Source organism: Myotis daubentonii, chromosome 13, assembly GCF_963259705.1.
Source record: "Myotis daubentonii chromosome 13, mMyoDau2.1, whole genome shotgun sequence".
In the NCBI taxonomy this organism is placed as follows: domain Eukaryota; kingdom Metazoa; phylum Chordata; class Mammalia; order Chiroptera; family Vespertilionidae; genus Myotis; species Myotis daubentonii.
The window spans coordinates 59,371,410-59,393,299 of NC_081852.1; the positions used below are offsets into that span (position 1 = coordinate 59,371,410).

The window sequence follows — 21,890 nt, forward strand, 5'->3', positions numbered from 1 at the left end:
TGTCAGCCTGCGAGGCCTCAGACACCCTGTGACCAGGCCTCACCTTAGAGAAGGGGGCCTGTCTGCAGCCCTGGTCACATGGGGAGCCCTGCTGGGGACAGAGAAACAGAGCGACCGACACCCCTCCCACCCCTCCGCTGGGGCGCATTCTGAGTTCAGAGCTGAGAGCCCAGGTCAGGAGCACAAGCCCGCCCCCCACCCCCCCCACTCAGTGTGGAAAGGGCTGATGGTGGGGACCGTGATGATGATGATGATGATGATGAAGATGGTGATGTGACCATGACGATGGCAGCTCACCTGGACGGGGCCATGTGCTGACATGGCATCGCAGCCTTCCTGTGAACAGCATGCTGGTGGCCTCAGCACGCAGAGGTGGGCCCTGAAATGGAGGTACAACATGAGGATCTCGAGTGATTGGGGAAAACAAACCACTGCCCTTTGCCACCGGAAGCCCCCCGGAGGCTGTCTCTGGGTAGGACACTTGCTTTCCTCTTTACACCCCAGCCTTCTGCTGCAGCACCTCGGGGCTGCGGCCAGGCGGGCTTTGGGATTCCCTGGAGCTGTGGGTTCTGGGGCATTTGTGGGCGGCGTGAGGAAGGCCAGGGCCAGGTGGGGTTCATGGTGTCACGGGAGGTGCTGTGCTGGGTGCCTTCTTGTGCATGGAGGGAGCCCTCTGCTGGCGGAGGTGGGAACTGCAGCAGACTCGGTGGGAGAGACCCCTCTTCCCTGGCCTGCACCAGGTGACCCACTGGGGTTGGGGGAGGGTGGCAGGGGGCAGGGGGGGTGCTCTCTGGCAGGTCCCCCCCCCTCCAGTGCCGTTCCTGGGAAGTGAGCAGGATTGGAGCCACGTTCCCGCCCACCCACCAGGCGCTGGGGCCACCACAATGGCCCTTTTCAGAGTTGGTGATGCGTGGGGGTTCCCGGGCTGAGGTTAAGGGTGGACGGAGTCAGTCTCTGCTGCATGAGGTGAGGAGTTTTTAGCTCTTCTAATAATAGATGGGCCCACAGTACCCGCCGGAGAGGCCTGCCCGTGACTCCCCTCTGCCAGAGCAGGCGTGGTATTTTCAGTGCGCACTTGACGTCTGTGGCTCAACGGTAGGCCTTGTCGTGAGCTCACCAGGCCCCAGTCAGGGTGGAATGTGCCTACCTGTGGCCCGCGGGCATTTCCTGCTGGACGCGGCTGGGGTGGGGTTCTAACCGGAAGCCCAAGGGCTCCTGGGCCCCATGGCTCCCCCAGTGGCAGGCAGGAGGAAGGCGCCCTGACTGAGCTGCCTGGACACGTACAGGTGGCTTAGGTTAGGGGCTGCCTCTGAGCTACCCAGACACACCTGCAGCGTTGTCTGTAAACACGGGCACACCTGGGAGGCCGCCTTGCCCTCTCCTCCCTGAGGTCCCATGCGCCCCTCTGCTGCCCAGCTGAGGGCATGGAAAGAAACCGGCAGAGGGGCAGGGGCGGGTAGGGTGGCAGCTCCTGGCCATGGGAGGAGGTGCCTCCCACTTCCAGCTTTGGGGAGACTGTGTCAGGGATGCCCTGTGTGCTGGGGGTGGGGTGGCTCAGGCTGCAGCAGGGAAGCGTGTCCCAATGGGAGATGTGCCTGGCTGGGGAATCCAGGTGCCACCTTGGATGAGCTGCCCTGCCTCAGTTTCCCCTTCTGCCCTCGGGAGGAGCCCACCTTGGTTTTCAACTCACCTCTAGCATCAGTGTGAGGAGAGAGCTCTGAGGACTGGAGAGGTTGGGGGGTCCCTGACAGGCCCCACAGGACAGGCCACATTATCAGAGCTCTGAGGCCAGGACACGCTGAGAAGGCCGAATCACCCCGCATGTCTGCCAGGGCCAGGGAGGCTGAGCCTTCCCAGCGAGGCCACAGTGAAGAGGCCTGAGTGGGACCCAGGCACAGAGGCCACGTTGCCATCCTCCTTGCATCTCGGCTCCTTCCACGGTGTTCATCGTCCCTCCCCGGCCCTGGGCTGCACAGGACACCCCGTCTGAAGGTGAATCAGACCTGGCTGGGAGGCCGGCCCCTCAGACTGAGCCAAGGAGCACCCTTCCCGATGGGGTAAGCTCTCCACAGGGAAGGAGTGACTTGAGCTCCCCCAACCCCCCAGCCCACCTGCATGCTAAAGACCCTCCCCGGACTCTGGGGGTGCAGCCTGGCCAGTGGCTGGAGGGAGCCTCGATCCCAGCCAGAGGCCCTGCCCTCAGAAGTCCCTGTGCGAGGAGCTTAGGGCTGGTTCTCGCTTACTTGTCCCTAAAGGGGTACAGTGTGAGAGCGGGGACCCAGGTGGCCCTTGAGATGCACACAGGGCTCTGCTGTCGGCGGAACCTGGTACAGGTGGACTCATGCACACACTCTAGAAGGGGCTCCTATGCTCCCTGGGTTCAGAAGGGGAAACTGAGGCATGGAGCCGTACATCATCACTCTGCCGAGGACTAGCTGCTTGGAAGTGGCCAAGTGGGGTCTGGCATTTCAGGCCCCCTCCTTCCTGGGACCCTTCTGGCTCCTGAGCTCCGGGAGGACAAACCCACAGGTGGCACTTGAGCTCTGGGCAGCCATGCCTTGGGGGCCCCAGTCCTGGGGGTGCTGGAAACAGTAAGGGTCTTAGATCAAGCTCAGCCTTCAGAGCAGTGGCCCTGACAAGGCCTAAGCCAACTCCCCAAGGATGGAGGGTCAGGCCTCCGTCGTGGGGACCAAGCCTAATGGGGCCAGGGAGCCGGTACAGTGCCTGCAGGGGGTGGGGGGGCTGTGAAAGGTGTGGACCTGGGGACAGCGTGGGTGCTCTGGGTGCAGCAGGGGCATGGGTGCAATGCGGGTGCCTGGGGGCGGCATGTGCCTGAGACGCTGCAGCTTGGCTGTCTGTCTTCTGCAATGCAGCCAGCAGAGGGCGCCCACACCCCTCCCTGGCTGTGTGAACCACCAGAGAAGGCAGGGCCAGGTGCTGAGAGCTGTGCGGGCAGCAGAGGGCCCCAGAGTGGGCTCTGATGATGGCTCATAACCTCTTCCAGGGACCAGGCAGTCTGGGGACCACTCTGAGGGCCCCAGGACACACTCTGCTGGGCCTTCAGGCCATCCTCTCTTTGCTGACCCTCTGGGCTCATGGTTTTCGGCCAAGGCTGCAACTCACCATGTCCCCCATGTGTGACACCAACCCCATGGGGTCCCAGCACACCCTGGGGCAAGACCGGAGCCCTATTTTTCCCAGGCCTCCCCTCCCCTCCTTCTCACACCCCGTCCCTGCACTGGCCCTGAGAGAAGCATGCGTCCTGCCCTCCCCTGGGCAGCGGAGGCCCCTCAGGACCGTCTCCGGGAACAATGTTCCCCCTAAAGGCATTGTGAGCTCCTCTCCCTGGCCTCGTAGGGGCTGGCGGGCAGGTGAGGGGCTCAGAAGTAAGGGTGGGCCTAGGCCCAGGCCCAGGTCCAGTGGCCAATGAGCCCCAAGGCTGGGCTCAGCTGGACATGCTCGGCTCTGCCTCCTGGGCCCTGGCGGCCAATCGGCTTCATAGCCACTGTCTGGGGAGGGGGCCGAGGAGGTTCAGGGAAAAGGGGGGGCAGGGGACGGAAGAGGAGTGGGTCTGCACTCCAGATCCAGGGTGACATGGGGTAACTATCTCAGGGGCACCAGGGTGACCGGCCCTGGGCCCCACTGTCCCTTCACCAAAGGCCTTGCCTGCACATCCGTAGGAAGGCCCAAGTGCCGCTCGGGTGGGGCCACCCCTTCCTGCCCAGCGGACCAGGGGCCTCCCTTCACGTGGCCCCTAACGGTCAGAGCCTTCCCTCTGTCCAGGGCCCACAGGGAGAGGCTTGACTGGCCAGCACCCCTGGTGGTGGTGGGGGTGCCTCTGGGTGCAGGGAGGGACCTGAGGAAGGTACGGGCCCTGCCCCCCCCCCCACCCAGTGACCCCAGCCAGGTCATGGGGGAGAGGCTGGGCACCTTTAACCCACATCGCAGACCTCGGGGCACCAAGGTGGACATGGGTTGGGACGGGACAACTGAGGAATAGCCTATGGGGAAGGTCCCTGCTTCGGGTGAGGCTCTCCTCCTTACCTCCTGAACACGCCTGCCCCTGCCCAGCACCCTACTGGCACCTGGGCAAGGCCAGCCTGTGGCCCACTCACCTGGCTGGGTCAGTAAACTCACACATGAATGCTTCATGGGCAGCACCAAACATAATGCATTTAGAAAGACTGGATCTTTTAGGGGCGGAGGCACAGCCCAGTTTAAAGAGGATTCGCGCTGTGGGGCTGACAGCCCTCCTGGTCCACGGGTGACACACAGGTGTGGGGTTTGTCCCATGGCGGAGTCTGTGCCCCTGGCTGCAGTCCCAGCACCCCCACCTTCTCCCTGGCTGAGCCCACCTGTCCTCACCTGCACCCATCTCGCCCCACACCTGGGTCTTCACGGGATCTGGGGCCTTTTGGTGCTGACCCGTCCTGTGTGGAGGCAGGTCCTCCAGGCAACACTGGGCAGGCGCCCGCCTCACAGGCACCCACCGCACTGCCCCTGGGGGCCTCCGGTGTGCTGGGCGGGAGAAGGGAATTGCAGGAGGGCACGCAGAAGGCTCCCTGCCGTCCATCCCGACCCTCCCTCCCTGCGCTCGTCTCCACTTCTCCCCACGTGGAGGCTTCGCTTTGTATTTTCATTCTTCTGTGGTGAGCAGCTTGTATAATACTCTATTTCATTAAAATGTACAACTTATTTTATTTCATTTATTTTTAAATATATTTTTTATTGATTTCAGAGAGGAAAGGAGAGGGAGAAAGAGATAGAAAGTGATGAGAGAGACTCATGGATCTGCTGCCCCCTGCACACCCCCTACCAGGGACTGAGCCCACAGCCCAGGACTGTGCCCTGACCGGGAATTTAATTGTGATCTCCTGGTTTACAGGTCAATGCTCAACTACTGTCGCACATCGGCGGGCAGAATATATAATTTATTTTTTAAAACTGGCAGCACAAGACAAAGCCACAGTCTCCCAGAAGAGCTGGGGGGGGGGGGGGGAGCTTTGGGGCAGGGCGGGCGGACGGGCAGGCGGGGCCAGCAGAGGGCGCCCCTGCAGGAGCTGAACCTGGGACACCGGCCTCATTCTGCTTCTGAGCAGTTCTCCTTCCTTCCTGTGGTCAGACAGTTCCCACTGCCCAGCACCCTGAGCTGGGCTCTGTGCACGTCCTTGTGTCCAGTGACTGCCCTGCGACTCGGCTGGGCGGGCCGTGGGCTGGTGCTGGCAGGTCCCCCTGTGTCTGAGCAGAGGGCTGTCACTGCATTGTATTTAACTAAGGCATTGGACAGGCAATGTGTTTCCTGCCTGGGCTGCGGGTGGCCATTAGCCTTCCAGAGACGGGGGGAGGGGTGGGGGGCAGCCCTTTGGCTCCTGGCTTACCCAGGGGCTGGAGTCCTCACAGGAGGCCCCTGTGAGTTGCTGGGGAACGCCTCCCTCAGGTCGGCACCAGCCTCCCCCAGCTCCTAGCTGCCCCTCACCGAGCCCAGAACACCCTGGGCCTTCCCCAGGGGCAGGGGAGACTCTCATCTCCGCATTCCTGAACCCTAAGATCCACCTGTTAGCACAGGCCAGCCGGGGACAGGGCCCCACAAGAACCGGCTTTTCCAGCCGCCCCACATCACCGGCCTCGCCCAGGGGTGCGGGGTGGGGGTGGAGGGGGAAGAAGGTGGGGCCCCCACGGAGAAGAGAAGGTTTCTCCTGGTCAAGGCTCTTGCCTGAGTCTGTGTAAGGGCCGGAGCCTCAGAATAGGTGCCAGTTACCTGGTGCCCTGGGCCCCAGGGTGGTCCGGGAGGAGGGCTGGGGAGGAGGGCCGGACACGGAGACCACAGGCTCTGTCTCCCGCTGTGCTCCCGCCCTGGGCTCCGCAGCTCACACTAGCCACTCACACTCACTCACTACGTGAGCACACACACCCCTCCCCCTTCCCCCCCTGCTCTCCACCCACCCGGGCCCTGCCAGCCTCCTCCCTCCCACCCCAGGAGGTAGGGGGCCAGCTCAGTTTCCTCAGCGCCCTCTGGGTCCCCACCTGCTATCCGAGGGCCCCTCGCCCACAGCACTGCCAGACAGCACTCTGCAGACGGGGACCCCCACTGCCCAGTGCCTCCGGCCCCAGGCCAGCTGGCAAGCCCAGGGCCTGGCTAACCCGAAGCCCTCTCCGCAGCTTCCCTAAGCAGGACTGGGCGCTGGGTGGTGGGGGCTCCCTCTGACTCTCCCCGGGACCCCACCCCCCACACTTGTCCCCTCCCCAGATGCTCTTCAGCCCCTGTCCTCCCACAGGGGCCTCCCTGCCTGCTGGCTCCTGTGACCACGACTGGCCAGCGCCCAGGACCTAGGAGAGCCGCAGAGGCCTGGCTCAGGGAGGCTCTTGACGCCAGCTCGATCCTCCCCTGGCCGCAGGCCCCTCCTCTCCTTCTCCCCTCCCCCTGCCTTGGCACTCCCTCCTCCCCTTCCTTCCCTCCCCTGCCCCCCAGCTCCTCCCCTGCACTTCCTCTGCACCCCTCCAGTCTGCCTGTCTCTCTCGCCTGTGAGTCAGCAGGGAGCTGAGGCCACCCCAGCCTGCCAGTCGGGGGCCCTCCCCAGGCCTCCTTGTTTCCAGAAGGCTCTGCATCCCAGGCTTTCTCAGCATTTAGCCAAGTGTGGGGCCCTGCCCACTGCCACCCCCCAACCCCCTGACCCTCTGACCCCCGACCCCAGCCAGCCTCCTTCCTGGGGAGGGGATCAGGACCTGAGGGTCCCCCCTCCCCTTGCCTGCCTTGCCCTGGTGCCCACCTTCACTCGACTGCCTGGACTTCCAGGCTGACCAGGGCCAGGGACACCCCCACTTGTGAGCCCATTCCGGTGGGGGCTGGGTGGCAGGAAGGGTGGCAGTGAGAGAAGGAGGTGGGCCCTGCTGTGAGTCCCAGAGGGAACGCATGGCTGCCTGGAGCTGTGGGCTGTCTGTCCCCCCAGCAGCTTATCTAGTATCTCCACCTGGGGCCTTTCCGGGGGGGGGGGGGGGGGGGGAGCTGCTAGGCAGCTAGACCCTCTGGCCACACCTCCCAGGGCCCATCCTCAGGGCGGCCACACCCCACCCCGGGCCAGCTGGCTTAGGGCTCAGTCAGCTCCCGTCCAGCGCACAGCCTCCCTGCCCCCACGCCTGCAGACGTGAGGACCCCTCCCCCACTGCTTGGCCACCAGGCCCAGCTGCCTCCCTCTCTCTCCCCAGGTGGAGGCTCTGCTAGTGAAGACTCCACCTTCCTTATTCATTCTAGTCAGCATGGGGTTGCCATCTTGTTTGTCTTTACCCAATGTTAACTTAAAGGAGAAAACACGCTTATTTAAAATGTTCACTGTGAGTTCTGCATGCTGGAATTCTTGTATTTGCCTCTAGAGCAGACATATCCCAATCAGCAAAGACAAAAGCCTATACACGGGACCCACATGCATCTCTCTCTCCAGGACTGACTGCGTCCACAGGCTGCTCCTGGGTCCACATGGGAGGAAGGGAAGGAGGGAGGGAGGGAGGGGTAGGCTTGGGGGGGGGTGCTCATTGCCTCCCAGGTTCCCAGGCAACGTGAGACTGTGCCCTGCCTTGGGCTGCATAGCCCCCCAGGAGAGACAACGGGCTCCCCACAAGCAATGCCGGCCCCTCTGCTGGGGCCCCAGGAGGCTGGGGGCCGCTGAGCCCCTGTGGATGGTCCCAGGACTGGAAAGGGCATGCACCGAGGCTGATTCTGTCCTTGATGCCTCATGGAAGCCGGGCACCCCCACAACCCTGCTGGGTCCCGACCCCACCTGAGCCTTGGCAGAGGCCGGGGGAGGGGCCCCCAGAGCTCCTGGGTCTCCCAGCGGAGCCCTGCACACCCACAGACCCCAGAGCAGGTTGGTCCAGGACCTGAGCGGGCCCAGGGGGCAGGTCCCTCTGGTCTCGCCTCCTCGCTGGGTCTCAAGCTTCCGGGCAGTGAGGGGCACCTTAGGCTGCCCAATAATTTACACACAGATGGAGGGGAGGTGGAGGAGCGGCCGAGGGGGCCTCCAGTGTGACCTGCACCCCCACCCACCCACTCACAGTTCAGACGGTGACCCTACCGTGACCCAGAGCACTTCATCTCCCAGATCTGCAGGACGAAAGCCAGGAAATGTTTGGATGGGAGCCAGCTCCTCCTCGGCCAGGGGGCCGGGGCGTGGTCCCCCTGTGGGGTCACCAAGACGGTCACTCCTGCTTCACAGGGGTAGGCAGGGCAGGGACAGGGAGGCTCACAGGAAGCTGAGGGCAGTGGGCTTCAAGGACATCCCAAGTGGAGGCAGCCTCACTTCCCGCTGGGCGCCCACTGCGGCCTCACCCTCTGGCCCAGGCCTGCCCGCCCCAGTGACCGCTGCCGGCTGGCCCACTGTTGTTTGGCATTGGGAGTTTGCAGGAAGGTTCAGGCCTCTGCCGGGGGTGGGCAGGGAGTGGTGAGCCAGCCTTGCCCACTGACTGACACTGTAGGATTGGTGCTGGGAGGCGAGACCGGCCATGCTGAACTCCCAGGCCTGAGGAGAATCCACCCCCCCCCCCACACACACACACACAGACCCCTCACAGACACACCACTGGCACATCCCCCACTGCGACACAGGCACAGACAGCGACACACACCTTCCCCCGGGTGTCTCCTGCCTACGCCAGCTTCAGCCCCACCCCACCCCCCACAGACAGGCTGCTGGCAGCTGGCTGTGGTTTCCTAGGAAACGCCTTCACCATCCTGGCATTGGAGTCTCAGGGGCCTCCAGCATGTGCTGGACAAGCCCTCAGAGCCTGCCTGGGACTTGGGCTGCAGGTGGGCACAGCTGGGTGCAGAGGTGCCTGGTGCGCCGAGGGGGCCGACATCAGGGGACTGGGGACAGGTCAGCCGGCCCCTTCCTGAGATGCCTGCTGTCCTGGAGTCAGAGCTGAGAGAGCAGAGGACAAGGGCAGGGCTGGAGTCCTGCTTGCCCGCCTGGTACAAGGGTGGGCACAGGGACTTCAGGGTCAAGACCTGAGCCTCTACTAAGGCCACATGGGGACCACTTCCAAGACCCTGCATTGGCAGCCAGTCCCCCTCCGCCCCCAAGCACCCGTGGGTGTGGATCCAGGTGTCCACATGCTGACAGAGGCCAGGCAGGGCCTGGAGGGTGAGAGAGGCCAGGCCGTGCCCTGAAGGTGCAGGGGGAAGCGATGGTTCACTGGCTGCAGGGGTGAAGGCGGATGCTCGGCCTCGGAGTGCCTGCAGGGCTGCCACGCCTGCCACTGCACAGTCCTGCCTCCAGGTGGGCCGTGGGCCCGAGGTCCGACCAGTCTACCTTAATCACTCTCCACCGAAGTGCCGGAGACCAGCACAGAGCAGTCTCTGCAGCAGATTTATCCTCTGAGTCGCTGCCCCCGATGCCCGACATTGTGCTGGACCACACCATCTGGGCAGCATGGCTCAGGGCTGCAGAAGGGCTTCTGGGTAGAATCCGTGTGGCCCTCCGAGCCTCCCTGCCCCTCTGTGAGACGGGCTGGCCTGGAGATCCTGTGTCCCACTTGGAGGAGGGGCTCCGGGAGGGACTGCCGGGGACAGGGTGCCTGCTGTGAGCTCTGGGATCCAGGGGGCAGGGAGGGCATCTGTGGGCCTGGAGGAAGGAGGTCAGAACAAGTGGGGCAGAAAATGGGATGAGTGCACCAAGCAGGGGAGGGGGAGCCAGAGGCTGGGCACAGCGCCTGTGGGGGGAGGGGTGTGAGGGGAAGAGAAAGGGGTTCCCAGAGGGGCCTGGACTGGGGCAGCCGCGCCAGGCCCAGCCCACACGTGCTCTGCACACTTGTTGGAGCACAGCAGAGTTTGCATAGCACTGTGACGCCGCACCAGGGCGCTCGAGGAGTCGTGAGCTGTGAGGCCAGTGATAAGGAACATGCTGGCGACACACTGGACACTGGGGCCCCGGCCGCTGGCAGCTCTGCAGCCTCTCCCAGCCCTCAGGGTCACAGGGAGCCACTGGAATGCCAGCCCGGTGCTGTCATGAGCATGGGCATCAATCCCACTAACCGTCTCCTGTCACTGAGACGTGAATTCACTGAGGCGGGCCGAGCACAGGGAGTATCTGAGAGCCGCTTGGCTGCCTGTGCCCACGGAGGGTTCCACAACACCTTTGGTTTGGGAAACACACTTTCTACTCCTACTGGTACGCTCTTCTGATTCACCAGCTTTCGGCCTGTTTTCTAGAACGGGGTCCCTACCCAGGGAGGCCGGGAACCTGCACAGGGAACAATGGTCCCTTTCAGAGAGACGGGCCTCTCAGGGCCAAGTGGCATTTCCTCCCGTGGGCAGCGCAGGTGGCCCACCTCCTGTACCACCGGGGACTCCCCAGACTTCCACTCACCCCCCGCCAACCACAGGAGTAGGGAGGAGCCCACCATCACCCCTTCACACGTCTGCTTCGTGATACTTTGATAATTATTCCAAAACTAGAGGCCTGATGCACGGAAATTCGTGCAAAGGTAGGCCTTCCTTCCCCTGGCTGCTGGCACCAGCTTCCCTCTGGCACCCGGGCCCCAGGCTTCGCTCCAGCCACCGGGCTGTTTCCCTTCAGCGGCTGCCGCTAGGCACCCAGGACCTGGACTTTGCTCCTGCCCCGGCTTCGTCCAGAAGGGCGTCCGGAATGACGCCTGGAAGGACATTCGGTCTAATTAGCATATTACCCTTGTATTATGATAGATAACTGGTGTCCTTCGCAATCCCCCGTGTCTTTGCTCACTCAGAACATCAATGAGCCGGTGTCCGGGGGTGTCCAGGGCAGTGACGCTCAGCCTGCGATGCTGAGGTGGCCGAGACATGTCATCGCGCATTTGTCGAAACCCATAGGATCTACGGCGACAGGAAGGGGGAACCCGATGCGACCTGTGGGCTCTTGTTAGTGACCACACAGCAGCATGGGCTCACGGACAGCGGCGCACACATCACACAGTGCGGGGTGCACGGGGCACTGTCGCCCAGGGCGGGGAGCTCTGCAGCTGGCCAGCGCCCCTGCTCTAAAATAGAAAGCCTGTTAATTTTTTAAAGTTCATTAATTATGTAAAAAATACCCGAGACCGCCAAGGGGGCCCTGGGAGGACTGCAGGGCTTGGGGACAGTGGTCCTGGCTCAGGCCTCACTGCAGGGGCGACGGGAGCAGGGTGTGCTGGGCCTCGGAAGGCCACCCCACCGAGGGCCTCTCAGCTGCTCCAGTGGGGTGGGGAGGGGCAGCCCGAGTCCTGGAGGTGGCAGTGGGGCTGGGGGCGGGGCGAGGGGGTGGAAGGAAGAAAGGCAGCAGGACCAGCGGCCTGAAGCCAGCGTCCTGCTCTTCAGACTGGCTGCCCTGCCATCAGAGGCCTGAGGGCCTCACCCTCCGATTTCTGATCTGAGGTGAGAAGGCCAATCTTGGCATCAGGCAGGGCTAAAAATAAATCGGCTGGGGCTGCCAGGATGCCTCCTCCGGCGGGCGGGGCAGGGAGGGAGGCCAGCCTTGGTGACAGCGTCACCGACCCAGGGCCCAGCAAGGCCTCACAGGCTGGCATGGCTTCCCTCCCCCCAGCCTGTCCCAGGGAGGAGGTGTTCCCAAGTGCCCTCGCCCCCAGGGACGCGCACCCACTTCCCACACCATTGTGCGGGGCCCTCTCTGGAGGGCTGGCTGGGTAGGGGAAGGGGCAGAGTGCCGATGTCACCATGGCACCCGGATGTCACCCAGGAAGGAGGGGCACCAGCCCAGGTATGGGGTCTTGCTCACCTCCCAGATCCCGGGATGAATGACGACCACACAGCCAAGCAGGGTGTGAGCACCATGAAATCAAACTGACATGAAAACATGATTAATTTGCTGCCTAAAGAAACAGTCACAAAGCCTTAAAAATACACAAAGCCGCCTTCCCTTTTAATTACAACTGCTGTCTGTCCCAGCACACCCAGGGGCCAGCGTCCCTGGCTGGGTAGGGTGGGGGTGGAGAACTGGCCAGTTCCAGCGGGAGCAGCCAGGACTCGGCTCCATCCAGCCCCTCAAATGGGCTGAGGGCTTCAGTGAGGGCAGCCCTGAGAGAGGCACCCCATCCTGGGCACCTGAGCTAGGGGGTGGCTGTGGGCACGGCAGAGAACCCAGGCCCAGAGCGGGATGGCACCCAGCAGGACTGGACAGCATTGGGCCATCAGGGACTGGACAGCCAAGAGACCAGGAGCCTAGAGGCCTGAGGGTCACTTTGGGGCTGGGCTTCAACTGCTGGACCTCAGCTGGCCCTTAGGAGGGGGTGGCCCGGGGCAGGGCCTGCGTATGTCTCCCGTGGGGCCTCGCCCAGCCCTGGAGCTTGAGATGATGCTGCTGAATCCAAAGTCCCTGCACGGGTCTGTCCTTGAACCTGAGCTCGGGAACCCCGGCTGGGTGCTCAGGAGTAAAGGTGTCCAGGCCAGAGCTGCATGTGGCTGACCACCTCCGGGAACCTGAGCCGAGGTCACCTCATTTAAGACATGTTTCTCCAGGGGGCAATGCCCAGCTTACGAAGGACGCCCTGTCTCTCTCTGCCTCGTACTTCCCCAGACCCAGGTGACACCCGTGGGGCAGCCACTTCTCCCCTCAAGGTGGGCCCTGGCACTTGGAGGCCAGGCCACCTGCCCCTCATCGGGGCCATGGCTCTGCTGAGACCACAAGGCAGGGGCAGGAAGGGGGCTCCCTGGAGAGGGGACCCAGAGGAAACAGGAGATGAGGGACCCCTGGGAGAAACCGCAGCAGAATTGACCCGTTTGCAGAGATGTTGCCCCACTGGGGACATCGGTGTCACCTACAGGGCCCGAGGGAGGCGGAACCCACTGCCGCCCTGAGCAGCAGCGCTGGGAACAGGTGGCCGTCTCTTGGCGGGCAGACCTCAACATGGGTGGGGTCCCTTCAACAGGGCAGCCGAGCTCGGGGGGCACAGGTACCAGTGGACACACAGCTCCCTCTCTTCTCAAAAACGCTGAACAAAGAAAGAGCAAAACTCATTTTTTTTTTCTTTCTTATTTCTTTTTGGTCTTTAAAGTGACAAAAGAGGGAAAGGAACACACCCTTACAAACAGCAGAGCGACGTTTTGTCCTTTCTGTGGTCAAGTCTGTTATCAAAGTGACAGCCCTCATAGCCTCACACATACGGGGACCTCCTGGCATCTCGGGGGCGGGGGCCCTGGAGCCTGTGCTGGGCGCCAGGTGGGACCCAAGCTCCGGTGAGCGGGGAGGAGGAGGGTGGGTGTCCGCCCCTCTAGTGCACAGAGACCCTGCGAGGGCTTGAAGGACCCACACGTGCAATTGGTGTCCTGGAGCCTGCAGGGTGGCCCTGAGCTGACAGCCTTGCCCAGGAGGGATGAGGCCGCAGAGGGTGAGGGGGTCCCGGGCCCCCGCTGCTCCACAGCCAGAAAAGCGAACGTCCGCGCCAGGAGAATAAATACATTCAGCCGCCAGGCCCCGCGGCGCTGCTGTGGTTCTGTCCTTACAGCCAGACACACCTGCTCCTCCCAGGAAGCCCGGCGCCAGGCTGACCACCGCGGGCCTGGCGTGGTTCTGCACGCAGCCGGCCAGAAGGCACGCAGGGCCCCTCGGACGGAATGGGGGGCATGGAGGACACCCCCAAAGTCGGAAGCTCCAGGAGAACGGCCATGCCCTCATCGTCGGTGACCTTGTGAGAAGCAGAAAGGGGCAGAGGTTACCAGGGGCCAAGTATGTATGGCACAGGTCCCTTGGGGCCCAAGCATCAGGCCTGAGCGTCTACTGGGCATCTTCTCAGCCCCCCCAGGCCCCCAGCTCCCACGGGCCCTCACCATCTCAGAGTCCCGCCTCCCTGTGTGCCCTCGGCCGCTGGGCCACACAGTGCCTGCGCTCCTGTCCTGGGCGGGACCCCTGAGCCCCTCCCACTACCAGGGGCCCTGAACTGTCCGGGGGAAGATGCAGGCTGCTGAGGCCTCGAGGGCTCGGACCTCAGGACTCACCCTAAAGCTCGCAGCCCTGGCCAGACACCAGGTGCTGAGAGGATGCTGCTATTCTAGGTCCTTCGTCTGCTCATGGCCGGGGTTTGGGGGAACTAATGGCTGTGCACATGGCCCTGGTTCATGGTTCAGAAGGACCCTAGTGTGTGACTGTCAGGGGGCTTATGACTGCCATGTCCTATAGAGTCACTCCCCCTCCAGGCTCACCCTCCTGGCCTGGGGAAACTCCCTGGGTGGGGGAGGGGCACACCCTCAAATAGAAAATCCTTTTTACAGGAACCATGGGCTTTAGCCCTGCTTTCCACTGTGTCCCCACCTCCCATCTGACCACTGGCCTCTGGAAGGCCATCCCAGAGCGGGCAGGCCTGGCCACAGGGACAAACAGGCACTTCGCCCAGTTGTCTCAGGGACTACCCCCCTCCCCACCCCCCACCCCCCGAGAAGCAGCCTGGCCTTCAGAAAAGGGAAAGCATTCCCCACCCCCGCTACAGCTGGTGGAGGAGGCATGGCAGGTCTGCAATGCCACGTGTGACCCAGGAGGTGCCTGGAGGGACAGAGAGGGGCAGGGGCCCAGGAAACAGGAAAGAGGGGGAGAGGCCAGGGGAGGGAGAGGCCAGGCAAGAGCAGCCTGGAGTCCACAGGGTCAGCCTCCAGGAACAGGAGGGGCCACAGATCCCGCTGCCCTGCCCCCCAGGGGCGGGAGGAGTCTCCCCGCCCACCCCTGAGGCTTCCCCAACACAAGAGGCAGAAGTGATCTGTGCAGGGCCCTGGCCCGGCCCCAAGATGACAGCACCGACTGTCCTGAGGCCCCATGCAGGGCAGAAGCCCATCCAGCCGGGTGGAGGGCCCTGTGTGTGAGAGAGGGTGACAGCGTGTGAGTGCCTGTCAGGGGCGGATGGCCACTCTATCTGACCTGTCCCAGTGCCCCAGCCGAGGCCTCAGGCAGGGGAGGAGCCAGGGGACAATCATGAGAGCCCAGCCGGTGTTGAGCGTCATCAGTGTTGAGCATAATCGACCTAGGAACCAGGTGGTCACAAGTGGATTCCCAGTCAGGGCACAGGCCAGGGTTGTGGGGCGTGCAAGAGGCAGCCGATCCATGATTCTCTCTCATCATTGATGTTTCTCTCTCTCTCTCTCTCCCCCTCTCCCTTCCTCTCAGAAATCAATGAAAAGAAAAAGAATCATGAGATAACAAAGCAGCTTTAAGCCACTGTGCTTTGGAGAAGTTGGTTCACACGGTGATCACAGACTGAAACAAATACTTCATGTGCTGCCGACATGAGAGAGTTCAACTTCCCTTAGAGGGCTGGGGACAAACAAGGGATAAAAATATAAAAACTGCCCTGGCCAGTTTGGCTCAGTGGATAGAGCACCAGTCTGTGGACCAAAGGGTCCTGGGTTCGATTCCGGTCAAGGGCATGCACCTGGGTTGCAGGCTCCTCCCCAGCCCAGGCCCTAGTCAGGGCTCGGGTGGGAGGCAACCAATCGATGTGTTTCTCTCACATCAATGTTTCTCTCTGTCTTCCCTCTGTCTTCCACTCTCCCTAAACACCAATGGAAAAATATTCTCTGGTGGGAAATAAAGCACATATCCTATCTAATAAAGAGGGGATACGCTAATTGACTCTCACAATGTTGCAAAGATGGTGGCACCCACAGCCAATAAGGAGGGAATATGTTAATTGACTGCCACGCCCTCAAAGATGGCGGCGCCCACAGCCACAAGATGGTGCACCCAGTCCCCTCAGCCCCACCAGGGCGGCAGGTGCACGGCAAGGCTGGGCCTACCCCCAGGCAGGCCTGGCCACCCTGCGCGCATGCCTGCCTCTGGAGTCCCCCAGTCCCCTCAGCCCTCCAGCCGCCCAGGACAGCCCAAGGCACAGGTAACCAGGGCCGCCCGAGGCTTGCGCTGCCGGCAGTGGCAGCAGCAGAGATGTGATGGGGGGTTGCCTTCCCCTGATCACCGGGTTGCCTCCCGCCCCCGGACTGTGAGAGGGGGCAGGCCAGGCTGTGAGAGGGGGCAGGCCAGGCTGAGGGACCCCGCTCCAGTGCATGAATTTTCATGCACCAGGCCTCTAGTATACATATAAAGCAGCCACAGACTGAGGCCAGTCAGCTCTGCAGAGAACAGAGCTGAACAGAAGTAAAATATATTCCTAATTACCCACATGGATAAGCTGCAATTTCTACTATAACATTGAATCTTGATGTAGCCAAACCTTATGCTTGTGTGCACGTGTGGCCAAGAAATACGGATTATAAGATTGCAACATTTTTTCCACAGAGGAGTCTGTGAATAATGCCTAAACTGAAAACCCATGAAACAAGGGACAGCAGAATAAGTGGGTCCTTCAGGAACAAGGAGATAAATTCTTTCATTAGTTCCTTTAAAATTTGCACACATATGACAGTGATGCAAATAAGAATTGAGTGGAAAGAGATTCTGTGAGAGACCATCTTGCCCTGTGGTGTGACGTGCAACAGGAATCCAAGCCTTTTCCATTCACATCTAAGAAACTCCAGGAGAGACGTGCCGAGAAACCCAAATAGCTTCCCACTGGCTCAGCAGCGGCCCCAGGCTCTCCGGCGCTGGCCCAGCACAGATGGGTCAGAACCCCAGGCCAGTCCTGTGTGCACCCCGCCCGCCCAGTGCCATGGCAGGACTGTAAGCCATGGTCATCCGTGGATGACCGCCCTGGCCCCAAGTGGGGGCACATGGGAAGCCTGGGGGAGGTGGGACAAGGCACTGGGACAGGGTGGACATGGGTGATGGCCCCTCCTTGCACTGCCACTGCCCATCCAGGCCCTGAGTCCACCATCTGGCTCCTGGGGCCCAGGACGACCTTGGGCATGAGGCGGAGGGGCTGAGGACATGGCCTGCCAAGGTCAGCTGCTCTCAGCTCAGCCGACATGTACCCTCTCTCAGTCCTGGAGGGCAGATGTCTGTGATTCAGGTGTCACCACAGGGAAGGCCTGTCTCCCAAAAGGCCTGAGGAGGGGATTCCATGAGGCCTGAGGCCTTGCGGGTCGGTGGCCCCACCACAGCACTCACCCTGACAGCAGGCTGGCACCTGGAGTGAGATGCCCCGAGGTGCCCAGCCTCTGATAGCAACATGTCTCCTTGCTCGCCTAGGCCCGACCACCCACTCTGGCCCCAACCACACGCCTGGCAGGGAGGGGGCTCAGTCTGGAGGCTGGAGCAAACACCGCCCCAACAGGCACCTGAGGGCAGGGTTTCTGCCTGACCCTGTGTGGCAGCCCCTTCCTTGGCCAGGGCTCCAGAAGGCACTGCACTGGGTCTGGGAAGTGTGTTCTAGGAGAGAGACCCACCTGGGGGCACCTCAGGGCAGCGGATGAGGGTGATACCACTCCCCATGGATGCAGGGAACTGATGGAGCCCCACCCATCCTCACCGCCACTGCCCCCACCCTAGGTGGGCGAGGCCATGGCCATCACATCTGAGGACAGCAGGTTCCAAGTGACTAAAAGAAAGGCTGCGTGGGTGCTAACCTGTCACGCAAATTCATTCCTGCAGAACCATTTCCCTTCTGCCTTTTCATCTCTCAAATGGGAAAGCAGCTGTGACAGCACAGTCTGGTCCCCCCAACAGGTGACAAATGTCCAGGCAGAAGCCCAGGTGAGGACGACACCCACACTGGGCAGGGGTCCGGGCAGCCCCATCTCTGTGCATCCTCATGTCGGATGGGGGACCCCCTCCCCCAAACCTGCAGGGTGGCCAGGAGCTGCATTTGTGATCTGGTGAAGCGGGGCCACTGGGCGTCTGCAGGGATCGCAATGGGGTCACCGTCAGGGCTGCTGGCACAGGTGGGCCCCCCCACACCGGAAGCTGCCACTGCCACCCACTTTTCATTGTGTTTCAGGATCAAAGGCGACCAAGCTTGGCTTGTGCAAAGAAACACACAGCCTGGGAGACCATTAAACTGCAAAGTCCCCCTCCATCAACAGGGCGGCCTTTGAAGATGTCGTTAACCATCCATCAGCCGAGATCCTCAGGAGAAAAATACACATTGGCCTCGAGAGGTTACCCGCCGGGCACACCGGTGCCTTCCAGGCACCCCCTCCCCAAAGAGAACCGCCCAAGCAGCCCATGGGAGAGGCAGCCTTTACTCGGCGTCAGCCCGCCCTCCCTGCCTGATGCAGCCGGCAGGGCGCTCTGGTGGGGCTGGGCCTTCCTGAGGACACGGTCTTCTTAGAAACCTAGAGACAAACCAGGAATTACCCTGCGCTTTTCTCTTAACTGATGGGCCAGGAAACGTCCCTCAGAATAGGACAGAAACTCTGCCCACTCACTTCCCTCCTCCCACCCTGGCCGGCCCAGGCATCCACCCCTTGTAATTACAGGCATTTCTGGGGGACCCTCTCTCTGGGAGAGGAGGCCCCTGTCCCTTGACCACAGCCGGCCTGGCCAGCCCCCGGAGCCCCTGCTGTCCCCCACCCCCCACCAACACCTGACTTGGAGACGGTGGAAAGGGCTGTGCTGGCGGCAGTTCAAGGAAAGCTGTTTTTCCAGGGGCTCCCCAGGCCGGGAGATACCCCTCGGCCCAGGAAGCAACCCAACTGCCCCATGACACTTTCTCCCCTCCCCCTGGACCATCTGCAGGACTGTGGGGTCCCTCTGGCTCCTCCACGACCATGGCCCCAAGGTCTTCCTTCCCGACAGTCACCCTTACAAGGCTCAGTCCAGTCCTGGCAGGAGGCAGCTCACCCCCTCACATCCATGGAGATGGCACCACCTCCAGCCTCCACCCGGGCCTGGGGAACCACACACTGTACACAGGCCCCACCACCCCCAGCCACCCCTGCTCTGGGAGGACAGACCTCCCCAGTGTCTCCCAGCGGGGCCCTGCCTCCCATGCCCAGGGCCCAAGGCCCCACCAGGCCGCCCCGCCCGGCCGCCCCGCCCGCATGCAGTGCTGACAGCCCCTTCTCCCCGTCTGTCCCTGCTGGCCCAGCCGACCTCACAGGAGTAGCGCCTCCTCCAGGAGTGCCCCCATGGGCGAGAACACCACCAGGGAGCCCGCAGTGAAGCTGGCTGAGGCTGTGCTCCCCTCCCCCAAGTCTCTAGCTGGGGCTGATTGAGAAAATGGGGGTGACGGGAGGGGCTCCCCTGCCCCCACGAGGAGCCTGTGCTGCATGGACATTGGGTGGGAAGGAGGGCGAGGCCGGCCAGTGCCCAGGGTCCTAGGATGGTGACCGGCTTGCTTCTCTCAATGCTTAAAACCAGAACTAACAAGGCCTGTATCCCCAAACCACAGCGTTTCTGAAAATGGTGACATCAGTGAGGTTTCTGAGCAAAGAAATGAGTAGCCATGGTCCAAAGTGAGAACCACCAAAGCAAGGTGCTGGGCCTGGCTCCCAGCTCCACTGTCCTCAGGCAGGGGAGTGTGCAGAGCCCCCAGGGAGCCGCCGAAGGCCCCCAAACACAACCCTGGGAAAGAGAAGGCACAGCCACTGTCTCCGCCCTGCGGAGGGTGGCACCACATGGACTGAAATGAGCACAGGCTCGGGCCAGAGTTCACTGGTCACCCTGGAAGGGAGTCGAGAACCGACTCAGACCCACCCTGCCTTTCTGCAAGGCTGTACCTGAACTTACGGGTGACCAGCGCCCCGCAGCGCGGCTAAGCATGGCCGAGGCAGGCAACGCCAAAGAAGATGGGTCCCTAGCAGAGTGCTGCTGCCCCGTGGGAAGGCCCTGACTGAACACGAAGGTGCAGCACAGCACCGCTGACCCCTCCCCAAGTGCCCTTGGACCTCTGACCCCGTCGGGGGTGCAGCCACCAGCTGGGCCAGCGATGAGAACTTGAAGCAGGAAGTGGAGACCAGGAATCAATGAAGATCCCGGCAAAATGCTCTTCTGTGAGGTCAAGGCACCTCAGCAGCAGGAAGGCAGCATGAAGACCCAGGTGGGCAAGGACAGACCAAAGCCCCTCCCCCAGGGACCTGGTCCCGGAAGAGCAACTGCAAACACCCCAGGAGACTACCTGGGCATTGCTGTGCCCCTGCCCCTGCTCCTGGGGCCCCCGCCGCACCCACCGGCCGCCCAGACCTCCCTGAGGCTGGAGGAGGCGGCAGGACGGTGTCAGGAGCTGCAGGTGGGACAGGGCCTGAGCCCCCGCAGCAGGCTCGGAATTACAGGCTTGGGTTTCCTTCTGGAACAAAATAATTACAACCTCCCAGAGGACCTGAATCCCCTGGAAGCAATGTGGATGTCAGCTGGAAACCGTCTTCAGAGGCAGAAATACATTTGTATTCAGAGTTGGAAGAAAGAGGAGAGCTAGTGTGGGGCACGCGGCTCAAGGAACAAACACATCAAAAAAGTCAAAACCTGGAGACCGGATCTGGGCGCTTTTGTCCTCGTCTGACCAGCGGCACCACATTCACACAGAGTCTGTCACTGCCCATCAGGAGTGACGGCCCCGCCAGCAACACCGCCGGGTTCCCGGTTGATGTTTCTGATCGGTATCGGACATTCCCAGCAGAAACCGCCATGATGACGCCGGAGGACCCACATCTGGGGTGCACAGCCAACCTGCAGGGCCCCCGATCCTTCCGGAACAACGGGACCCTCTCTCAGCACACAACCCGTCCACTTCACCACCACTGAGCCCTCCCTGGGCCCAGGCGGCTGTCTGTCGAAGAGGCTGGGGACTCTGAGCTGCACCCCAGCCCCCGACGGAGCTGCGGAGCGGCCGGCAGGGCGCAGTAGGTGTATGTGCCCCAGGGACCTCAGGTCTCAAACTGGAACCAGAATGAGACCTTCAACGGTGAAGGTGCTGCAGGTGTTAAAGACTCTGCGGTGACTCAGGTGGCCTACAAATGCCGTCCCAGGGTCCTTATAGGAGAGTCTGAATCCTGCAGAGGAGGAGAGGCCAGGATTGGGGTGCTGTGGCCAGCAGCCCAGGAACGCCTGGAGCCCTCCAGGAGCTAGAAGAATGCCCCCCCCGCCCCCCCGCCCCCCCCCCCCCCCCCCCGCCGCCGCAAGCCTCTGCAGGAAACACGGTCCAGGCGACACACTGATTTGGGGCTTCTGGCCTCCAGGACCCTGAGAATGGCTTTCCGCTGTTTCTAGACGCCCGGCGTGCGGTCACTTGTGACTGGCCACAGGAAGGCAATGCAAAGGATGAGCCAGCCCCAAAGACGCCTTTTGCTCAGAGAAGTAGAAAATGCAGCGCTCAGAGCTGCCCACCCGAAGGCAGGCCAGGGAGGCTCTGTGTGAGCCCGAGAAAGTCCCCTGCCCACCAGCAGCCCCGACGCTGGGCCAGGAAAGAAAGGAACTGGGCACTGGGTTCCATGGGAGGCTGGACGGCAGCCCTGTGGCCCGCCCAGCTCACACAGAACCTGTAAATTTCCCACTGGCCCTAGGGGCTGGGACACTGAATGGCATTTCACCTGCCAGTTCAGGGAGGCACCAGGGTTCCTGGCCCTCGCCTCGCCCATGGGAGCCCGCCTTCCCTAGGAAAAGGGGTTCCCAGTTTCCCCTTCAAGAGCTGGCCGGAGGGGCTACCCCTGCAAACAGCACTGCTGATGCTTCAAAACAAACTTCCCACCAGGAGGCCACTGACCCCACGCAGAGAGGGAAACCGAGGCTCAGGGATGACAGCAAGTCAGCCGCCCGGTGAGGACCTCCACTCACAGCCTGATCCTCCAACAGGGGACTTTGTGCTTTGGGGCTAAAAGAACCCAGCAGACCAGGCTCCCAGAGCTGTGCACACTGCTGGGGGGCATGGGCACGGCCTCAGAATTGAGAGCCCAGAATGAGACTCAGAAGAGGCCTGTTTGTGGGCACAGGCCCTCAGCAGGCAAACCAGCCCGGCAAGATTCTTCCTTCTGCTTCCTGACCAGCAGCCAGCCCTGAACCCACCGGGTAGCATTCTCCCAGCACGGGGGCTCCCGGAGAAGGGTTCCAGGGCCGAGAGCT

General features: G+C 62.3%; 1 protein-coding gene across 6 annotated transcripts in view; it reads right to left on the reverse strand.

Annotated features, from left to right (window-relative positions):
• Positions 1 to 21,890, reverse strand: part of PWWP2B (PWWP domain containing 2B) — a 53,667-nt gene that overhangs the window by 21,200 nt on the left and 10,577 nt on the right. Inside the window, exon 3 of one of the 6 annotated variants that reach the window (XR_009448285.1) lies at positions 298 to 379. Coding sequence is in view for 3 of the 6 variants with exons in the window: in XM_059661664.1 (XP_059517647.1) it covers positions 10,779 to 10,840 (62 nt within the window). In the remaining 3 variants the exon portion in view is untranslated. Of the gene's footprint in view, positions 1 to 235; positions 380 to 9,706; positions 10,841 to 11,268; positions 13,645 to 21,890 lie in introns of those variants that run through there. The other 5 variants (XM_059661667.1, XM_059661664.1, XM_059661665.1 and 2 more) reach the window with 5 other exon arrangements.